Source organism: Semicossyphus pulcher, unplaced genomic scaffold (genome assembly GCF_022749685.1).
Source record: "Semicossyphus pulcher isolate SPU_LCO1_2020_fin unplaced genomic scaffold, fSemPul1.0.p SCAF_2, whole genome shotgun sequence".
Lineage (NCBI taxonomy): Eukaryota > Metazoa > Chordata > Actinopteri > Labriformes > Labridae > Semicossyphus > Semicossyphus pulcher.
In genome coordinates this window covers 21860278-21875590 of record NW_027211693.1, presented here as the reverse complement: position 1 = coordinate 21875590, position 15313 = coordinate 21860278, and the positions used below count along the sequence as shown (strand labels likewise).

General features: G+C 42.8%; 1 protein-coding gene across 1 annotated transcript; it reads right to left on the bottom strand.

Moving 5' to 3' along the window:
• Positions 1-71: 71 nt before the first annotated feature.
• gfpt2 (glutamine-fructose-6-phosphate transaminase 2) lies at positions 72-14275 on the bottom strand. The gene is made up of 19 exons (XM_069670028.1): positions 14100-14275; positions 12844-12951; positions 11958-12065; positions 11608-11733; positions 10763-10821; positions 9839-9973; positions 8738-8799; positions 6804-6883; positions 4619-4718; positions 4291-4454; positions 3926-4021; positions 3601-3698; positions 3369-3489; positions 2973-3130; positions 2619-2733; positions 2384-2511; positions 2070-2237; positions 1795-1956; positions 72-950 (listed from the first exon to the last, which is right to left on the bottom strand). The coding sequence occupies exons 1-19, from the start codon at positions 14104-14106 to the stop codon at positions 906-908; spliced, it is 2040 nt and encodes a 679-aa protein (XP_069526129.1). The 5' UTR covers positions 14107-14275; the 3' UTR covers positions 72-905.
• Between the last annotated feature and the right edge of the window lie 1038 nt (positions 14276-15313).

Here is a 15313-nt window from a genome sequence, read left to right as displayed (position 1 = left end):
ATGAAAATCAGACATTACTGCAAAAACGGTGGCAGGTAAGGAGAACCAAGATAAACAATGACAGATTTCCAATAGAATGATTTATCTTTTTATTGATTGATAGTGCCTGTTTACATCTATGAAACAAACAGTATAAAATACAATCACAGTGAAAGATATAAATCGAACCCTCTTTTAGCCCCTATAAAATAAAAATCAGATAAATATAGAATATCATCATTATCATAAACCCATACAAATGGCTGACATAACAAAAGTATTATTTAAAGTCACGGTACATTATTATTGCTGCATTACTCCCACATATCCCATAATGCAAAGAGGGGTAAGAAGGCCCCACTAGACATAAGAAAGTGATCCAACAGAAGAGAATGAATCACCTCACTCATGATTATGTACATACATAATAGACTTTTGGCCCCAATATTGCACAACTGTAAACACTTCAATATACCATATCACAGTGCTTCTCTGCCTCGCCTGTGTGTGTTTTTGGCTCAACTTGAGATACGACAAAAGGCACAGCATGATGCTTTGGATGTGTGCTTCATAGACTGTTCTGTGAGGCCTCGCGGGCATTGGCACTTCCTCAGCAGTGTATTGGTTGGACTTCACATTTCTCTTTTTTTTTAAAGACATTGTATCGTATCCTTCCCTCTTCATCAATCACTCTTTCACTCACACCTATATTGGTGCACTGCACACACACACACACACATACACACACACACACACACACACACACACACACACACACACACAGAAACGCACACAGCCCCCCACCCCAACCTCACCACATGCTCGCATACGCAAACACACTCATACACACACAAACATATTGAACATTCAATTGCACTGTAATTCTATGAGCCTCCTTCTCCCTTGTTGTGCTTCGTGGGCTGCATTTATTCCACAGTCACAGATTTGGCCAAGTTTCTGGGAAAGTCAACCTAAAAAAAGGAGAAAGCAGTTTGTTAGCGAAAGCTACCTGTGAGCAGTCATGTGGACATCACTTCATATTGAGTTTGGTGTTTTAACTTGTAGGATGTGCCTTCTGTATTATAGTTGATTATAGTGTGTATTATACTTGTTTTGTCCCATAAAGTGGCTTTACTGTATGTTAACTGCACTAAACACACAACATTCCTCCTAAACTACACACTAATAAGCTTGGATAAGTGTTGTAAATAATGCTGCTAGAGACACAAGATTAGCTACGGTTTAAACCTGACACTCCCTGCTCTTATGATGAGAGCTTTCAGGTCATAACCGGGTAAAGTACGTAACAAGTAAGAACATGGTGTCTGTCCATACTGCTGAATGTGATATCTTTTTAGGTAAAAGGTTATTTTCGAGTTTAACAGCACACCAAGCTTTTGAGACATACTGCCCACACACGCATACACACATATACACATGTGGCTTTAGCAAGTGCAGCTTAGTAAGCTGGTCTCCAGCCACTGTACAGCATGTTAATTATGAATGAACTGGAGGCAATAAATGGCCTCCCAGAGTCAAGTGTAGAATGTAAATCCAATTACAAAGAAATGCTGAAATTATACCTTGAGATTAATAGTAGTGCAAAATAAAAAAAAAGAAACAGATATGATTTTTCAACAATATGAATGTTATATGCAAATAGATGCTACTGAAAGTATTTGCAGTTGCATTTAATTGATATTTGCAGTATTTTAGATATGAAACATATAATATTTTTCTATTCTCGCTCTGTTCTTTATAAACTGTGAGAATCTGCAAAAACAGCTTGAGTCAGAAACTGTGTCGACTACTTACGTCATATCCTCGCAGGACGGCCAAGTGGAAGGACAGGAGCTGCAGGGGGATGACGCTGAGGATACCCTGCAGACAGTCCACAATGTGCGGCAGCTCAATGGTCTGGTAGGCATTCTTAGTAATCTCAGGGTCGTCCTGGCAACAGATAATGATGGGCCGGCCCTGATGGAGAGGGAGTCGTTAGGAGGAACGTTATTATTTTGTTGCATTTGTCGCTCGGACTGTAACATTTCTTGTCTTTGTGTGTGTTTCAGTGTCTGATGATGAAGACTTACTGATCTGGCAGTGACTTGTTGCAGAGCGTTCTGGCACTTTGTGTAGCAGCCGTCTCTCATGATGATCATGATGACTGGCATGTCTTTGTCTATAAGTGCCAGAGGACCGTGCTTCAGCTCCCCGGCCAGGATGCCCTCTGAGTGCATGTAAGTGATCTCCTTGATTTTCTGCATTACAATAAGAAATAAAGAAGACGGATATCCGTCACATTATATTAAAAACTTTGACATTTAATCTAATGTATCCTCTTTGCCCTTATATTTTATGTTACTCTGGGGGGAGATGAATTGCAGTTTTTTGACAGTCCACTCACCAGCGCCCCCTCCAGGCAGGTGGCGTAGTTGAACCCTCGGCCCATGACCAGAAGAGACCTATTCTGGTACATTTCATTGGCGATGTCCTTGATCTTCTCATCCAGCCCCAACACCTTATTTATCAGCTCTAGGAGGAAAAAGAATGAGTAAATTACAGATGGAGATATCATGGTAGGAAATATGGGCACAAACAGGCTCTGCCTTTGTGATTTCATACTATGTTTTTCGACTGACCTGAAAGCATCCTGAGGCCGTTGATGATCTCCAGTCTTCTCGTCTGTAGGGAGAGCCTGTCCTCGCTCATCATCAGAGCAAACATGACGAGGGCCACAAACTGACTGGTGTAAGCCTGGATCACAAACATAAGAGACACTCATGTAACCCCAGGCTGTGCTGAACACTAAGGCAACAAGGGCTTTTGTACCCAATAACACAGTTCTGTGTCATCATGCAGCCTTTAAAGAGCTGCCTTTTATTATTGAATGCAAAGTGTTGCTAAAACAGCAGCATAACTTATATGAAGTCTGAAACTCATGTCTTTTTTGCATAGACATTATACATCTGTGTGATGTACAGTATAAACTCTACCTTGGTGCTAGCCACTCCTATCTCAGGCCCGGCGTTGATGTGGACTCCGCAGTCTGTTTCTCTACAAATGGAGCTGCCCACAGTGTTTGTTATCCCGACTGTCAGAGCACTGTGGTCCTTGCAGTAGCGTAACGCCATCAAGGTGTCTGCAGTCTCTCCTGAAGACGCAAAGAGGATAAAAAGTTATGCTTACAATGCAGAAACCCAGCACAATAAAATCATAAAGATGATGTCAGCAAGTTTCACAGAGGACCTGAAAGCGTGAGGCAAGTTTCTCTTTAACACCAGAATGAAACAGTTGAAAATCAACTGTTTTGGGGGAATTATAACATGACAAATCTAAAATAGTGAGCTGAAGACAAAATCTGACTGTAGGGAAGGGTTTCATGTTGTTACCTGACTGGCTGATGAAAAAGCAAACATCATCCCTGAAAACGGGCGTGCTGCGGTCAAGGAAGTCACTTGCCAACTCCACCATGACGGGCACCTCGGTCAGCTCCTCCAGGATCTGTCTGGTCTGCAAATAAGGAAAACAAAAGCAGCAGGTTCAATGCCATCTGTATAACTCTCCATACAAGCTTTACTTTAACTCATCATATCTGTCTAAGTGGTCATTTCTTGTACTTACAGCCACTGCAGCGTGGAAGCTGGTGCCACAGCCGATCATCATGAGCCGTCGACAGCGTTTGATTTCTTTCAGGTGGTCCTTCAGCCCACCGAGAACCACTAAGGAAACAGAGGACAGATACATTAGTATAACACGTATAATTTAGATTATTTGCATATGTGATGTATAAGTCTTTCATAAACTGACAAATATTAATAAGGTCACACAAACACCCTGCAGATCCTGTATCCTGAGTTAGTTCCTGCTAATATTGATTCAAGGTGTTCTAGCGCCCTAGATTTACTTTAAGTTTAAAGGCAGAGCAGGATGTAAGATCACTTGGCACCTGTGTTGGAGTCAAAACAAATCCGGCCTCTCATGGTGTTGACGACTGAGTCCGGTTGCTCAAAGATCTCCTTCTGCATGAAGGACTGAAAGTTACCTGCAAAGGGAGGAACATACATTTGTATAAGATTTACTTTGACAGTGGGGGACATGCTGAATGTGTACGCCTGGAGGTGTAAGACAGAGAGGAGGGATATGGAGCTAGATTGTGTATTGAAAGATAATAATATGCTTTCTCTTTCAGCCAGCAGAGGGCGAACAAGTACACGTCTCTGATTGTTAGCACTACGTGCATACAGTATGTTCTCAGTGCATTCAAGATGTGGTTGAGATTAGCCAAACTACTTTAATGTAACAGTATCTGACCTTTCATGATCTGCTGCAGCTCCATCTGCAGGGTCTGGATCGCCCTCACTGGATCCTCACCAGCCTGCCGGTTAATCCTGTGGATGGACAGTTTGCCGTCAGCCACCAAAGCGATGTCATCATCCTCCATGTATAACACCTTTTTGGTGTGTTCAATGATGGCACTGTGGGTAGAGATAAGATGGATGCTGAATATGTGATGATAAAGAGCTCTAACTAATTATTTTTGATAGATACAGTAGACACAGACAGGAAGTGAAGTTTATTAAAGGATGAATAAGAATCGCCTGATTTTCACCACAAAACACCCAGACGGTTAATATCTCACCTGGCGTCAGAGGCAAAGTAATACTCCACAGCGCTGCCATCTCCCACAGAGTTGATGGAGTTGGTGCTGTCAGAGCGGTTACGGCTGTTCTTCTCCTGGACTACAAGGGCAAGGGTCAGAGGTCAAGGGTTAGACTTTGAGTGACTAAAACAATCAAGATGTGCTCATCACTTCTTCCCCTCAGCTTCCAGATGTATCGTCAGGACTCTGCTCTAGAAACGTGTTTGCCATGTCGCTAAAATTCTGATATTACTGTGAGTTTGGAAATGACAGCAGTCCCCACAAGACAGGCGTATTTATAACAGCAGTCAACATGCTGTTGTTTGGCGATCGCACAATGGTATCTTTCATTGTATTTAAATAAAGCAATAAAAGAATTTTTTTCAACCACTAAAACGACACACCCTGCTCGGCTCCCTCCAAACCATCCAACTCTGCCTTGGACTTTGGACTCTTCCCACTTCAGAACCATACATTTTAAAGTAAACAGATAAGGCCGTGAAGACGCAGTAGAGATTAAAAGCAGAGCTCTCATGTTGTTCCTAACTTAATATGATCATAAAGATTCTTTTATTGTAACGAGAGTATCTGAAAGTTTGCGAGACAAACTGTCTCTATTGTTGGAAACGCTGGGATTGTAAACCACATCCTTCGCTGGAAGAATCCAACTGAATTTCCAAAAAACCACTGCCCTTTAAAACTACACAGAAATCCCTGGCAGGAAAAGTGGCTTTCCAAGTTTTTCAATAGGAATATTGCATAACAAATGAAAAAAAAAGTTGCATATCTAGATCAGTTTTAACAGTTTTAACCTTTAGCACATTTAGTATTAATGTATGAAAGAATAGGTTTGACTATAAGTTGTTAAAATTTCTCTAAAAGACCTAAACCAGTAATACTTTTATCACACTTACATGAATACCATGTCACAAAACTTCAGTAAGGCTTTAAATCAGCTTCAATAAACTTCAATTCACTGTATGACATGGTCCTTTATAAGGATAAACATGGGCACTGCATAGTTTATTTTGCCTCATCCCACACACTGCTGCTGTAAATACACACTAGCGCCATATCAGGGGCTCGAAATAGTCCCCAACAAATATTTACTCCTGTTTGAGTTTGCAAAAACAGCGGTGCTATTATTGTCCTATGCCTCTTTCTAAAACCAAAGCACATATTTGTGACACGTTTTTAAGATTTACAACTTGAGTAGGAATCATTGGTTGAGAGTGTTGAGAGTCAGTGGCGCACCAAGGGGGGCGAGGCTGTGGGCTTGTAGGGAATGAAAAAAACCCCCCGAATACATCTACCCACATTTCAGGATGTTTGAACACTGATGTGTGAAAACATGAACACTGAAAGCAGGCTGTTGATCATTATAATTTAATTAATTAAACAGCATTTGTAAAGGAATTATTTTATACCAAACTTAATAGCTGTTTACAGACTGGGTGGGCACAGAGCGTGCTAAAACATGAGGCCTAATTCTTTGCAATAATTCCCTCACTGTTTAGAAATGGTTTAGCAAAATCACAGAAATATGTAACAAGAAATATCAGTGTATATAACAGGAGAGTGCCATTAAAATGAGCCAGGAGCCAACAAATTTGGCCTTTATGGCCAAATCTTTTAGCTAGCTGTCTTTTTCCCCCCACTGGCTGAATACTCCATATGTTTGAGGAAAGCCCTGAATAATCTAAACAATATTGTCTGAATTTACACTTCATGCACTATTTATTTTAATCATTTTTCAATGTTTCTTATACTCTTCAAAATAGTTTGTGTGAAAGAAAATAACAAATGCATAGCAGGCTGCGGCGTGGTGTTGCTTTTTTTGGCTAACATGTATATATGACTTTTTTGGCTTTGGTGTGCCACCCCAAGACTGTCTGTGGGCATGTGGGGCGCCACACACTGTGTATTGTTTTTTACACATAGCAAAATACTACTTACTTTTTATACTTGAATGCCCCCACATTTCAATACATATACTGTCAGACGGAATAAGATTATATTAGATAATGTAATATGCTATTCAATTTTTCAGGTGTATAAATCTGACATTCATTTTTCCAAGCTTTGTGCATGCTGCTGTGATTGCGTGTACCTGCAGCATGTCTGTGTGTGAGCTTTCAGCTGCAGTGTAAGTGGATAATGGCACACAGAGAGGAACAGAGCTTACCACTGTTGTACTGGATGGGGATGTTTTCGGTCAGCAGCTCCTGCTCGCTTCGCACACCAATGAGCAACGGACTTCCTCTCCTGCCGGGACGGGAGTGAAGCAGACAGGGAGGAAGAGACGGAGATAGAGCGAGGGGGGGAGAGAGACACAGGAGAGGATTAGGGTTTGTAGACACACACTCTCTCACATGGTGTGTTAAATGTTGAGTTAACCTGTCATCCTATCCTACTGTATTATCCCAAACAAACACACATTTCTTTCTCTTTACATCCTTTTTTTTTTCTCTGTATCGAATCCAATGCAACCTTTGTTCATTTAATTTAGTATCTCTTCTTACACAACCCTGAGGTCACATTGCACACAGGCTTTCAGACATGCTTCCACTTATCTATAATCTCTTCTAAATGCATTCATGTAGAATATTAGACAGGTAAATATCAAATATCATTTCAGAACATCCTTCAGGATTAGCTAATACTTCCTGGACTGAGTCGCTGCTTCCTCATTGGCTACAGGCACCATGTGGGCCTCTCCTATTGTCTGTAGAGGTAGAGAAGGTGCACCCATGTGTATATTGGACAGGTGAGGGAGGAGGGTGTGAGGAGACTGGCCGTAAAACAGATGAAACCTTTTCACACTCGACTTGTGAGCACAGTGCAAACAGCTCATCAAGACAAAACCACTTCATGGTGTTATTATTGCACCAGCGCTTAAGAAATCGTGTCCAAAAGGCCTCTCCTTAATTCTTCTCTTTCTCTGGATCCCTCTTTTCTCTCTGCCTCGAATTTCTCTGGGGCTCGGCTGCGCTGACGCATGAACGCTGGTTGCTTTAAGGGGTGTGGGGTTTGAAAAAGGAGGCTTGCAAACAGAAACATGTGGTCGCTATCCAATACAATATTTACCCTGTGGGAGGGAGAGTCGGGAAGCAAAGGGATGTAAGAAAAGAAAGTAGGTGAAAGACAGGGTGGTGGAGGGAAAGAGAATGAAGGAACAATAGAGTGAGAGAGAGTTTTAGAAAGAGAAGCTGAGACGAGAGTAAAAGTGCTGCAGGGAGGTCGATCCAAGATGACAAAGGGCGGGTGACGAACATCACGGGATAATTACAAACATTCCTCCATCTCTCCTTCCTGGAAGACGACGCTGACTGCTCAAAACATTAACACCCAAACTACATAGCAAACGCTGCGCAGTGTACTGATATTAGTTACAGCTTTATTCTGAAACTACAAGCACACAAAAGACTATGAGATGCAAAAGTCTCCTGACTTTAACAGCAGGTGTTCTCGGAAGAGGCTGAAGCCAACAGCGGCACCACCAGGTCACCTGTTTGCATAAAGCACAAGCAACGACCCACTTATCTCCCTTCGTTTCACTTCCCTCACCTCTTTCTTCCGTCTCCCGGCTCAGTGAACCGGTGGAAGGTAGAAAGTAAAATCAAACAACAAGGAGTGATTAACCAGGAGTGTTTCTGGCAGGAGCACTTCCCGGAGACGAAACAGGAAACTCTCTAGTCTCTGCGTTAATGAGTCACAGAGAAGCCGGCGTGCGGCCAGCGGCCCAGAGGCCAGAGGCCCGGGAGGAAGAGGGGGAACGTGGACTCAACCTCTGCTCCGCCCCGCCCGGGTCTTAGGATGCAGACAGAGCTGACACATGCAGGCAGACGCGCATTACAAACATTCACACACGTGCTTAAAGAAACAGCACACTTTCCATAAGCAAACCATCACATGTCACAATGAAGGATGTAAGCTAAGATAAGCTGCATGAGTAAGTCTGAGGAGTCTCCTCAAATCATAATTTGGATTGCTTCATCGTCGGAACAACAGGGGTGACTCATCTCCAGTGTGTCTGGCTCACTGCGCATACACCGAAATGTGTAGTGAAATGTCAGAGCAAGAGTGTGTGTGTGTGTCTGCATGTGTGTGTATACTAACCTGGTGGCCACAGCCTCTCCAGGGAAATGACGACTTTTAAACACCAGAGCGAAGGCCCCCTCCTGAGACAGAAGAAAGGAGAGGAAACAGAGTTTACATTCGCCTGATGAAAGACTGAAACACACTAACATCGAAGTAAACCTTTAGAGGAGAGAGAGGGGAGAAAAAAATAAAAGTTAAATGAAAAGTAAAAGTTAGCCGTGTATTCCTGGAAAGTGTGTCACCTTCTCTGAGCACAAACAAATGTTGTATTCTGGCCCTGTGGGGTTTGTAGTTGTGGGTGAGTTTTGGGAAGTAGTGTGGTAGGTGAAGGGGAGAGGAGGAGGGGAGGAGGAGGAGGAGGAGGAGGGAGGGTTAAGAGAAATAAGACCTCTATTGTACAACATCAGCTGTGTTTCGAAAGCACTGGCTGCAAAGCTGCCTGCGGTGGTTAGACGTAGAACTGGCCGTGGCTGTGTTTGTGTGTGGTGTTGAAAGGGGTGGTAAGCAAGGAGGGGGAGGTGAGGCGAGGGGAAGCGTAGGGAGGTGGGGGGAGTCATGGTCTTTAGGCTGTTTGTAGTTCTGACTATCTGGTTCCCATTACTCCAAATCCAAAATGGCTGCTTCTGCCTCCTGTGTTCTTCTGAGCGGAGAGGACCCGCTCCACAGAAACATGTGAGGCTCTGATGTCACACAGTGGAAAAAAGACGCTTGCTCAATCCGACCGGACAAATCTGTTTCTACCACTGATGATGTCACTAGTGATGCTGCTCGGGCGGTTGCCATGGAGAGTGTTTTTGTGATGGTGTACAAAGTTTTAATGGACAGGGAATATAAGCAGTTTCACACATTGCAGAATGAGCTTTGTGTGTGTGTGTGTGTGTGTGTGTGTGGGTGACCAGTCAATGACACATTTTATGACACTATGCTACATGAAGCCACCCTACAGCTACCAGGAAGCTGGTTATTAAAATTTCCATCCCTTGATGTAGAGCAAATGTGATGTGCTCCGTCTCGCTGGCAGAAGAAACTGAATAGAAGCAAAGCCCTCATAATTCTACCAAACAAAGATGGCTGCTGTGAAGCTGCTGTGAAGTGTGTCGGCGCAGTCAGTGAACTCACCAGCTGCTGGATGACTCTCTCTACCAGGGTGGAGAAGCCGACGCCGTCGTTCTCTCGGTTGTCGTAAACATATTTCACCAGTTTGGGGATCACCTCTGTGTCTGTCTCTGACTCAAACTCATACCCTTTGATCACCTGAAGATAAAAGATGGAGTTTATATGAATGTAAACACAAACAAGGCGCTGTCAGTCATCCCGCAAGATCGTCTTCTGCCCATCTTTCATTCTGGTTGCTTCTAATCGAGTGATATGAAACTGTGATGTTACAATCCCCTTCATAATCGTTAATATCACTTTTAAAAGAGTCCATGAGCTGCAGAAAACAATATTATCAACCTTTTTATGTTAAAAAAAAGTAACAGCTTTCAGTTTTAATGGGAAAATCCATAACTTTGTGCATATTGCAGATAAAAAGGAAAAAAAAAGATGTTTAAATTGCGCTGATTTTGGCCGTCCTCTGATCTCTGCTCGTATATCAAATCAACTACATGCTTAATCAGATATTAAGTCCCTGACTGATAGGATAAGCTCTTCAATACTTTATTTGCTAAAGCGATGATATTAAATATTAAATTGCAACTATCTTGTTTGCACAGACCTCCACTCTATGTCAGCCAAAGGTTGTGCTATTTAAACAATAAAGTCTCCCTCCATCAACTCCCTCACATACTATTAAACATCCTTAATTTTTGATGCACATTAAACTTATAAGGCACAAGTTTGTAAATTCAAGACTAACTTATGACCGTGCACAATGTCAGCAAAAGTCATAAATAATCATATTTTAATCTAATCTGCGACAGCCTGTTCTGTTAAGAGAAAGTCATAGAAGGACATGCTCAGCCTGTGAAGACAGTACGAGCTCTACCTGCAGGGCGGGTCGGAGAATGGCACTGAACAGCTCCTGGTGATAAGAAGACTTACCAGGTACTCCTTCAGCTCTTTGTAGTTGGTGATGATGCCATTGTGGATGACGACAAACTCTGAGGAGAGGCAGTGAGAGTGAACAGATTAGACAAAGGGGCCAAAGGTGAAAAAAACACTCGAATGTTCTCCGCTTTTGTTGATTCACATGTAACTGGGTCTTTTATTTTGTCTAATCCCACTAAAAATAGATCTGCTGCAGGAATAGATCCTCACGGTGATCCTGAAAGTTGTCAAACCAGTGAAATGTGCGGTATAGCAGGTTGTTGTCATTCCAAGAATGTGTCTTTGTTAGGTTGTGTTAACAAAAGGGGGTTAATGCACGCAGACAAAGCTGTGGATCTGGACACACATGCACTCACGTGGAGGAGCTGGAGAGGGACAGCAGCCAAATATACAACACAGAGATGATAAGTTATCATCTATGAGAACAAAGTAACAATGTGTCTACACCTAATATTAATAACAGAACAATAAACTGTAATGTAAAGCAGATACAAGTCGCCTGGTTGCCAGACTCACTTTGGACCTTTCACATAACTTGGTCTGAAGCCAAGGTGCATTACTGACACACCTGTGAACACTTATGAAGGGATGGGTGTCTATTGACTGACAATAGATGTGTAAGGTGCCTCATAAAGGTAAATAGCTTCTTAAACTTCTGTGTAAATGCTCAGGTGAGACGCATAGGCTGCTATTACAGGATGACAGTAAGGGGATGCAGAACATTGGAATCACAGCGTCACAGCAGGTTAAAATGTCACACATTCCTGCTCTTTGTTTCGCATGCATTTATAATTAGGGAGGATTCATGTACTGTGATGCAAACGTGACGGCAGTCTCACCGTTGTTCTTGTCAGAGCGATGAGGGTGGCTGTTGATGGCGCTCGGCTCTCCGTGTGTGGCCCAGCGAGTGTGAGCGAGGCCGAAGTGTGTGCCCAGCTCCTCGTCCAGGTCCAGTGAGTCTTTCTCTGAAGGGGGCAAAACAAGACATGACTCCCTTTGCTGACACGAGCAGACTTCAGTGAAATTAATCCCTGGAGAATTTGTTTTGAAAATTATCCTAACAAGCTAAATAGACACTTTGTAAATATATTCACGGAGGAAAATACAAATAAATGTGAAAGAAATGTAAGAAACGTTTTACATAGATAATCTTGCATGAGAAATATGAATTATATATGCATAAACCTACTGTAAAGCTCCTCATCCAGGGCCTTGACCTTCCCCTTCTTCTTTATTAAGCAGATGGTGTTTCCATTGATGTCAGTGGTCGTCTTGCCTGGGCCATCCACAGCGATACCTGCAGACACACGGGAAGGTAATGAAACACAAACACAAAATAAAAGTCTTCCATATATTCGGGATAAAAGGTCAGATTCCCATAGAATAGGTGACAGAGGAGTTAATATGTCTCTGAGGTTCTAGTCTCTGCATGTGTGTGTGTGTGGGACAGAGTGTTTGACAGCCATGAAAGGACGTCTCAGATGTGTGTTTCCATCTTGCTCAAACAGGATGAACAAACACAAAGTGTGTGTGTGCGCCTGGGCGTGTGTTAACATTATTAAATGATCAGGTGGCTGCAGGTTCTGAGTGGGACGTCACTTGAGTTTCTTAAGGCGCAGCCGGCGTTATGATATTTTTAAACCTCCCAGCACCGTGTGTGGTTAGATCATTCCTCTCTGGATTCACGACACCAGCCTCCCTCAGCCGAGTGGTTTTAGGTGTTAGCTGCCGTACCAGTTTGTCTTCATTTCAATCTTATTATCTATGATTGTGAATTAAATTAAAGGTCAAGGATCACATGGGCGGGGTGTGCTCGTGTCCTTATATTACCAGTCTGACAAGTGACTACCCACTTGGGAATCTTAGTTTAATGACTTATGTATTTTTGTGCCTTTCGGGGCCAGTTACAGTGAATCAAATGATTACACGTCTGAATAATTTCAGATGTTGCTTTGATCTTATTTTTGAAGGACATGACACACAGGTGCTGCAAAGAAGTACTATAAGCTTTTGTGCCTGTGTGTGTGCGTGTGCATGTGTTGTGTGTGGTAAGGCAGTGAAGCTGAGTGTCTTACCTGCTGAATCGTACCCTCTGTACTCCAGCCTCTGCAGACCCTTCACCAGCGTCTCAAATATCTCCTTTCTGGTGCGAGGCACGCAGTAATTCAGGTAGGCAAAGATCCCTTTTAGAGAGGGAGAGAAAGAGAAGCTTTGAATCCTTTGAGGTTATCAAACCTTGTAGGCAGAGTTTACACGACTAAAAAGAGCACTGTGGCATCGTTTAACATGATTACTTTCTGTTTAAGGATAAATCTGTTAGATTGGGGATAGTGGAAAAGTTGCATACAGTTGTTACTTGACATTAATATAGACATTCTTGTATATTATGGTTGATAAATGAGAAACTCCTAGCTTCCACCTGGATTGTGTTTGCATCCTATAATCTTCATCTAAGTCATATATGCTGAGGAAGGACAAACTATCTCAACAACCTTAATGAGTAACAAGAAATCTGGAATATGCATCCCAATACATTTAATTTGAGTTAGACAAGCTGCTGCATCCTTATATCTGATGGAAATAACTGTGAATAAAGTATGAGGCTGCTGGGTAAGTATGAGTGTTTGTGTGTGAGTGTGTGTGTGTAGGAATGTTCCGGGCAGCCCTCTCCCGCAGGCACACAGCTGGCCATTGACGGACGCACATTGCGCGCAGTGTTGGAGCAGCCAGGTACAGGCAGGCTGCTGTAAACTCCCGCAGCCTTGGCCTCTTCCTCGCGGACACGAGGAGAGGCCGAAGTACTGTTAAAGATTTACTCTGGGCTGTAAACGTCCATGTGGGAGAGTGGGACGTGTGGGGCTGTCAAAAGGGGGGGGGGATTTACCCCGGAATGGTTCAACTTTAGGGAGCTGTGGGGGATGGATGTGAGTCACATCACGGACGCACTGTAATAAAGAGCCCTCTCCACATTTCTTCTGACAGTAACTGGTATGTCTTGCTTGTCCTGTTGTCTACGGCAGAGAGTGAAAACACTGACACGTAGCAGTTGTGTTTACAGCTCTCCGGGCATCCGCACATCAGAAAAAAGTGAGACGTTTTTCCAGTTGTTGCGGTCCAGAATCACAAGTTTCATTTCCATTTAAACCACAAAAAGATCGGAATAACTACGTGAGACGACTTTTAGAATATGATAATTGACAATTCATGGCTGTAGCGGGTAAGTTAAAGGCATGACACCGGCGTTAAAGCGCTGCAGGAGCGCGTGCGTAAAACGCGCAAATCCCCCCCACAAGTTTGAAAAATAAACAACTCGAATAAAAGAAAAACTTACCACACATAGCTCAAGTGTTGTCGTTGTTTCTGAACACCTTCCTGTGACAAAACGACTTGTAGTTTCCCTGCTGGAGTGATGCTTCTGCCTCTGCTGTGTTAAATCCAAGAGCGACTGCACACTCCCACTAGTTATTTAAATGGTGTTTCCTGGAGAGGCAGAGGCGGCCCTACCTCCTCTGACAGCTCCCTTGTCCTGTCAGCAGCGTCCTGCTGCCTCACAGGTATTCACCACTTCATTATAACTCGATTAATTGTCGACCCACCTGTTTACGTCAGCAGGACTCAAGAGTTTGTCGACTTTTCCCCCTTTTTCTATCTGTCAGTCAGGTTTGCCTTAAGTTCAGTGTGACTTATTTACACGGGTAAATCATTTCCTTCTTTGATCATTTATTTGAAAAAGGTTTGGTCCTGTCAACTTGAACTGTGACCTCAACTTTAAGGCTTTGAATGAAGATGCAGAGCAGAGCACACATCATGATGATGGAGAATATGATGAATGTATTAAAACAGGGGAAGCTGTTCAGGCAGATACTTCTGGTGTTCACCAAACTTTTCTGTCCATCCTTCTCCCTTTTTATTATTGATCTGTTTCCCTAAAGTTCTGAATAAAAGTATCTTTGTTTTCTATAAACTCTGCTCACAGTTCTGGTGCAATTTCAACAGTTAATAATCCCTGAAATCAAAAGCAAAGAATCTAATTGGATGTAATGTTAGACTGATAATGATAGATTAAATATGTTCTGCAGCCAATTTAATACATTTGTTTTTAATGTATTTATGCTCTTTCACGGTTGCTAAGCTACATTTAATTGTAATGTACTTAACTCCTCAGAATGGGTGAGTAGCAGCTAAGGAATGAAAGACAAAGAGGGAAGTGCTGAGCTATGCATTCTTGAATGATTGCCTCAATCACAGGTTGCACTTTTCAAAAATAGAAACGGAAGTATTGATCTTAGGATTACAGATTCCTGAGCTGAACACACTGATTCAATAACATGCTACCTGTGATTCTACTGAGAGATAACGCTCCTTTCCAAATAACTCTGTGTGAAACGACTTCCAGCACCAAGTCCCCAGAGCTGCACGTTCGTCACTGGGTGTCTCTGTAAAGTCGGGTTTACCAGAGTCCTGTTTGTACATCATACATCCCCTACACATGATGAGGATGTCTGGGGGAACCCAGATGAGTTTTGAGAAAGCAACCCAAAATGT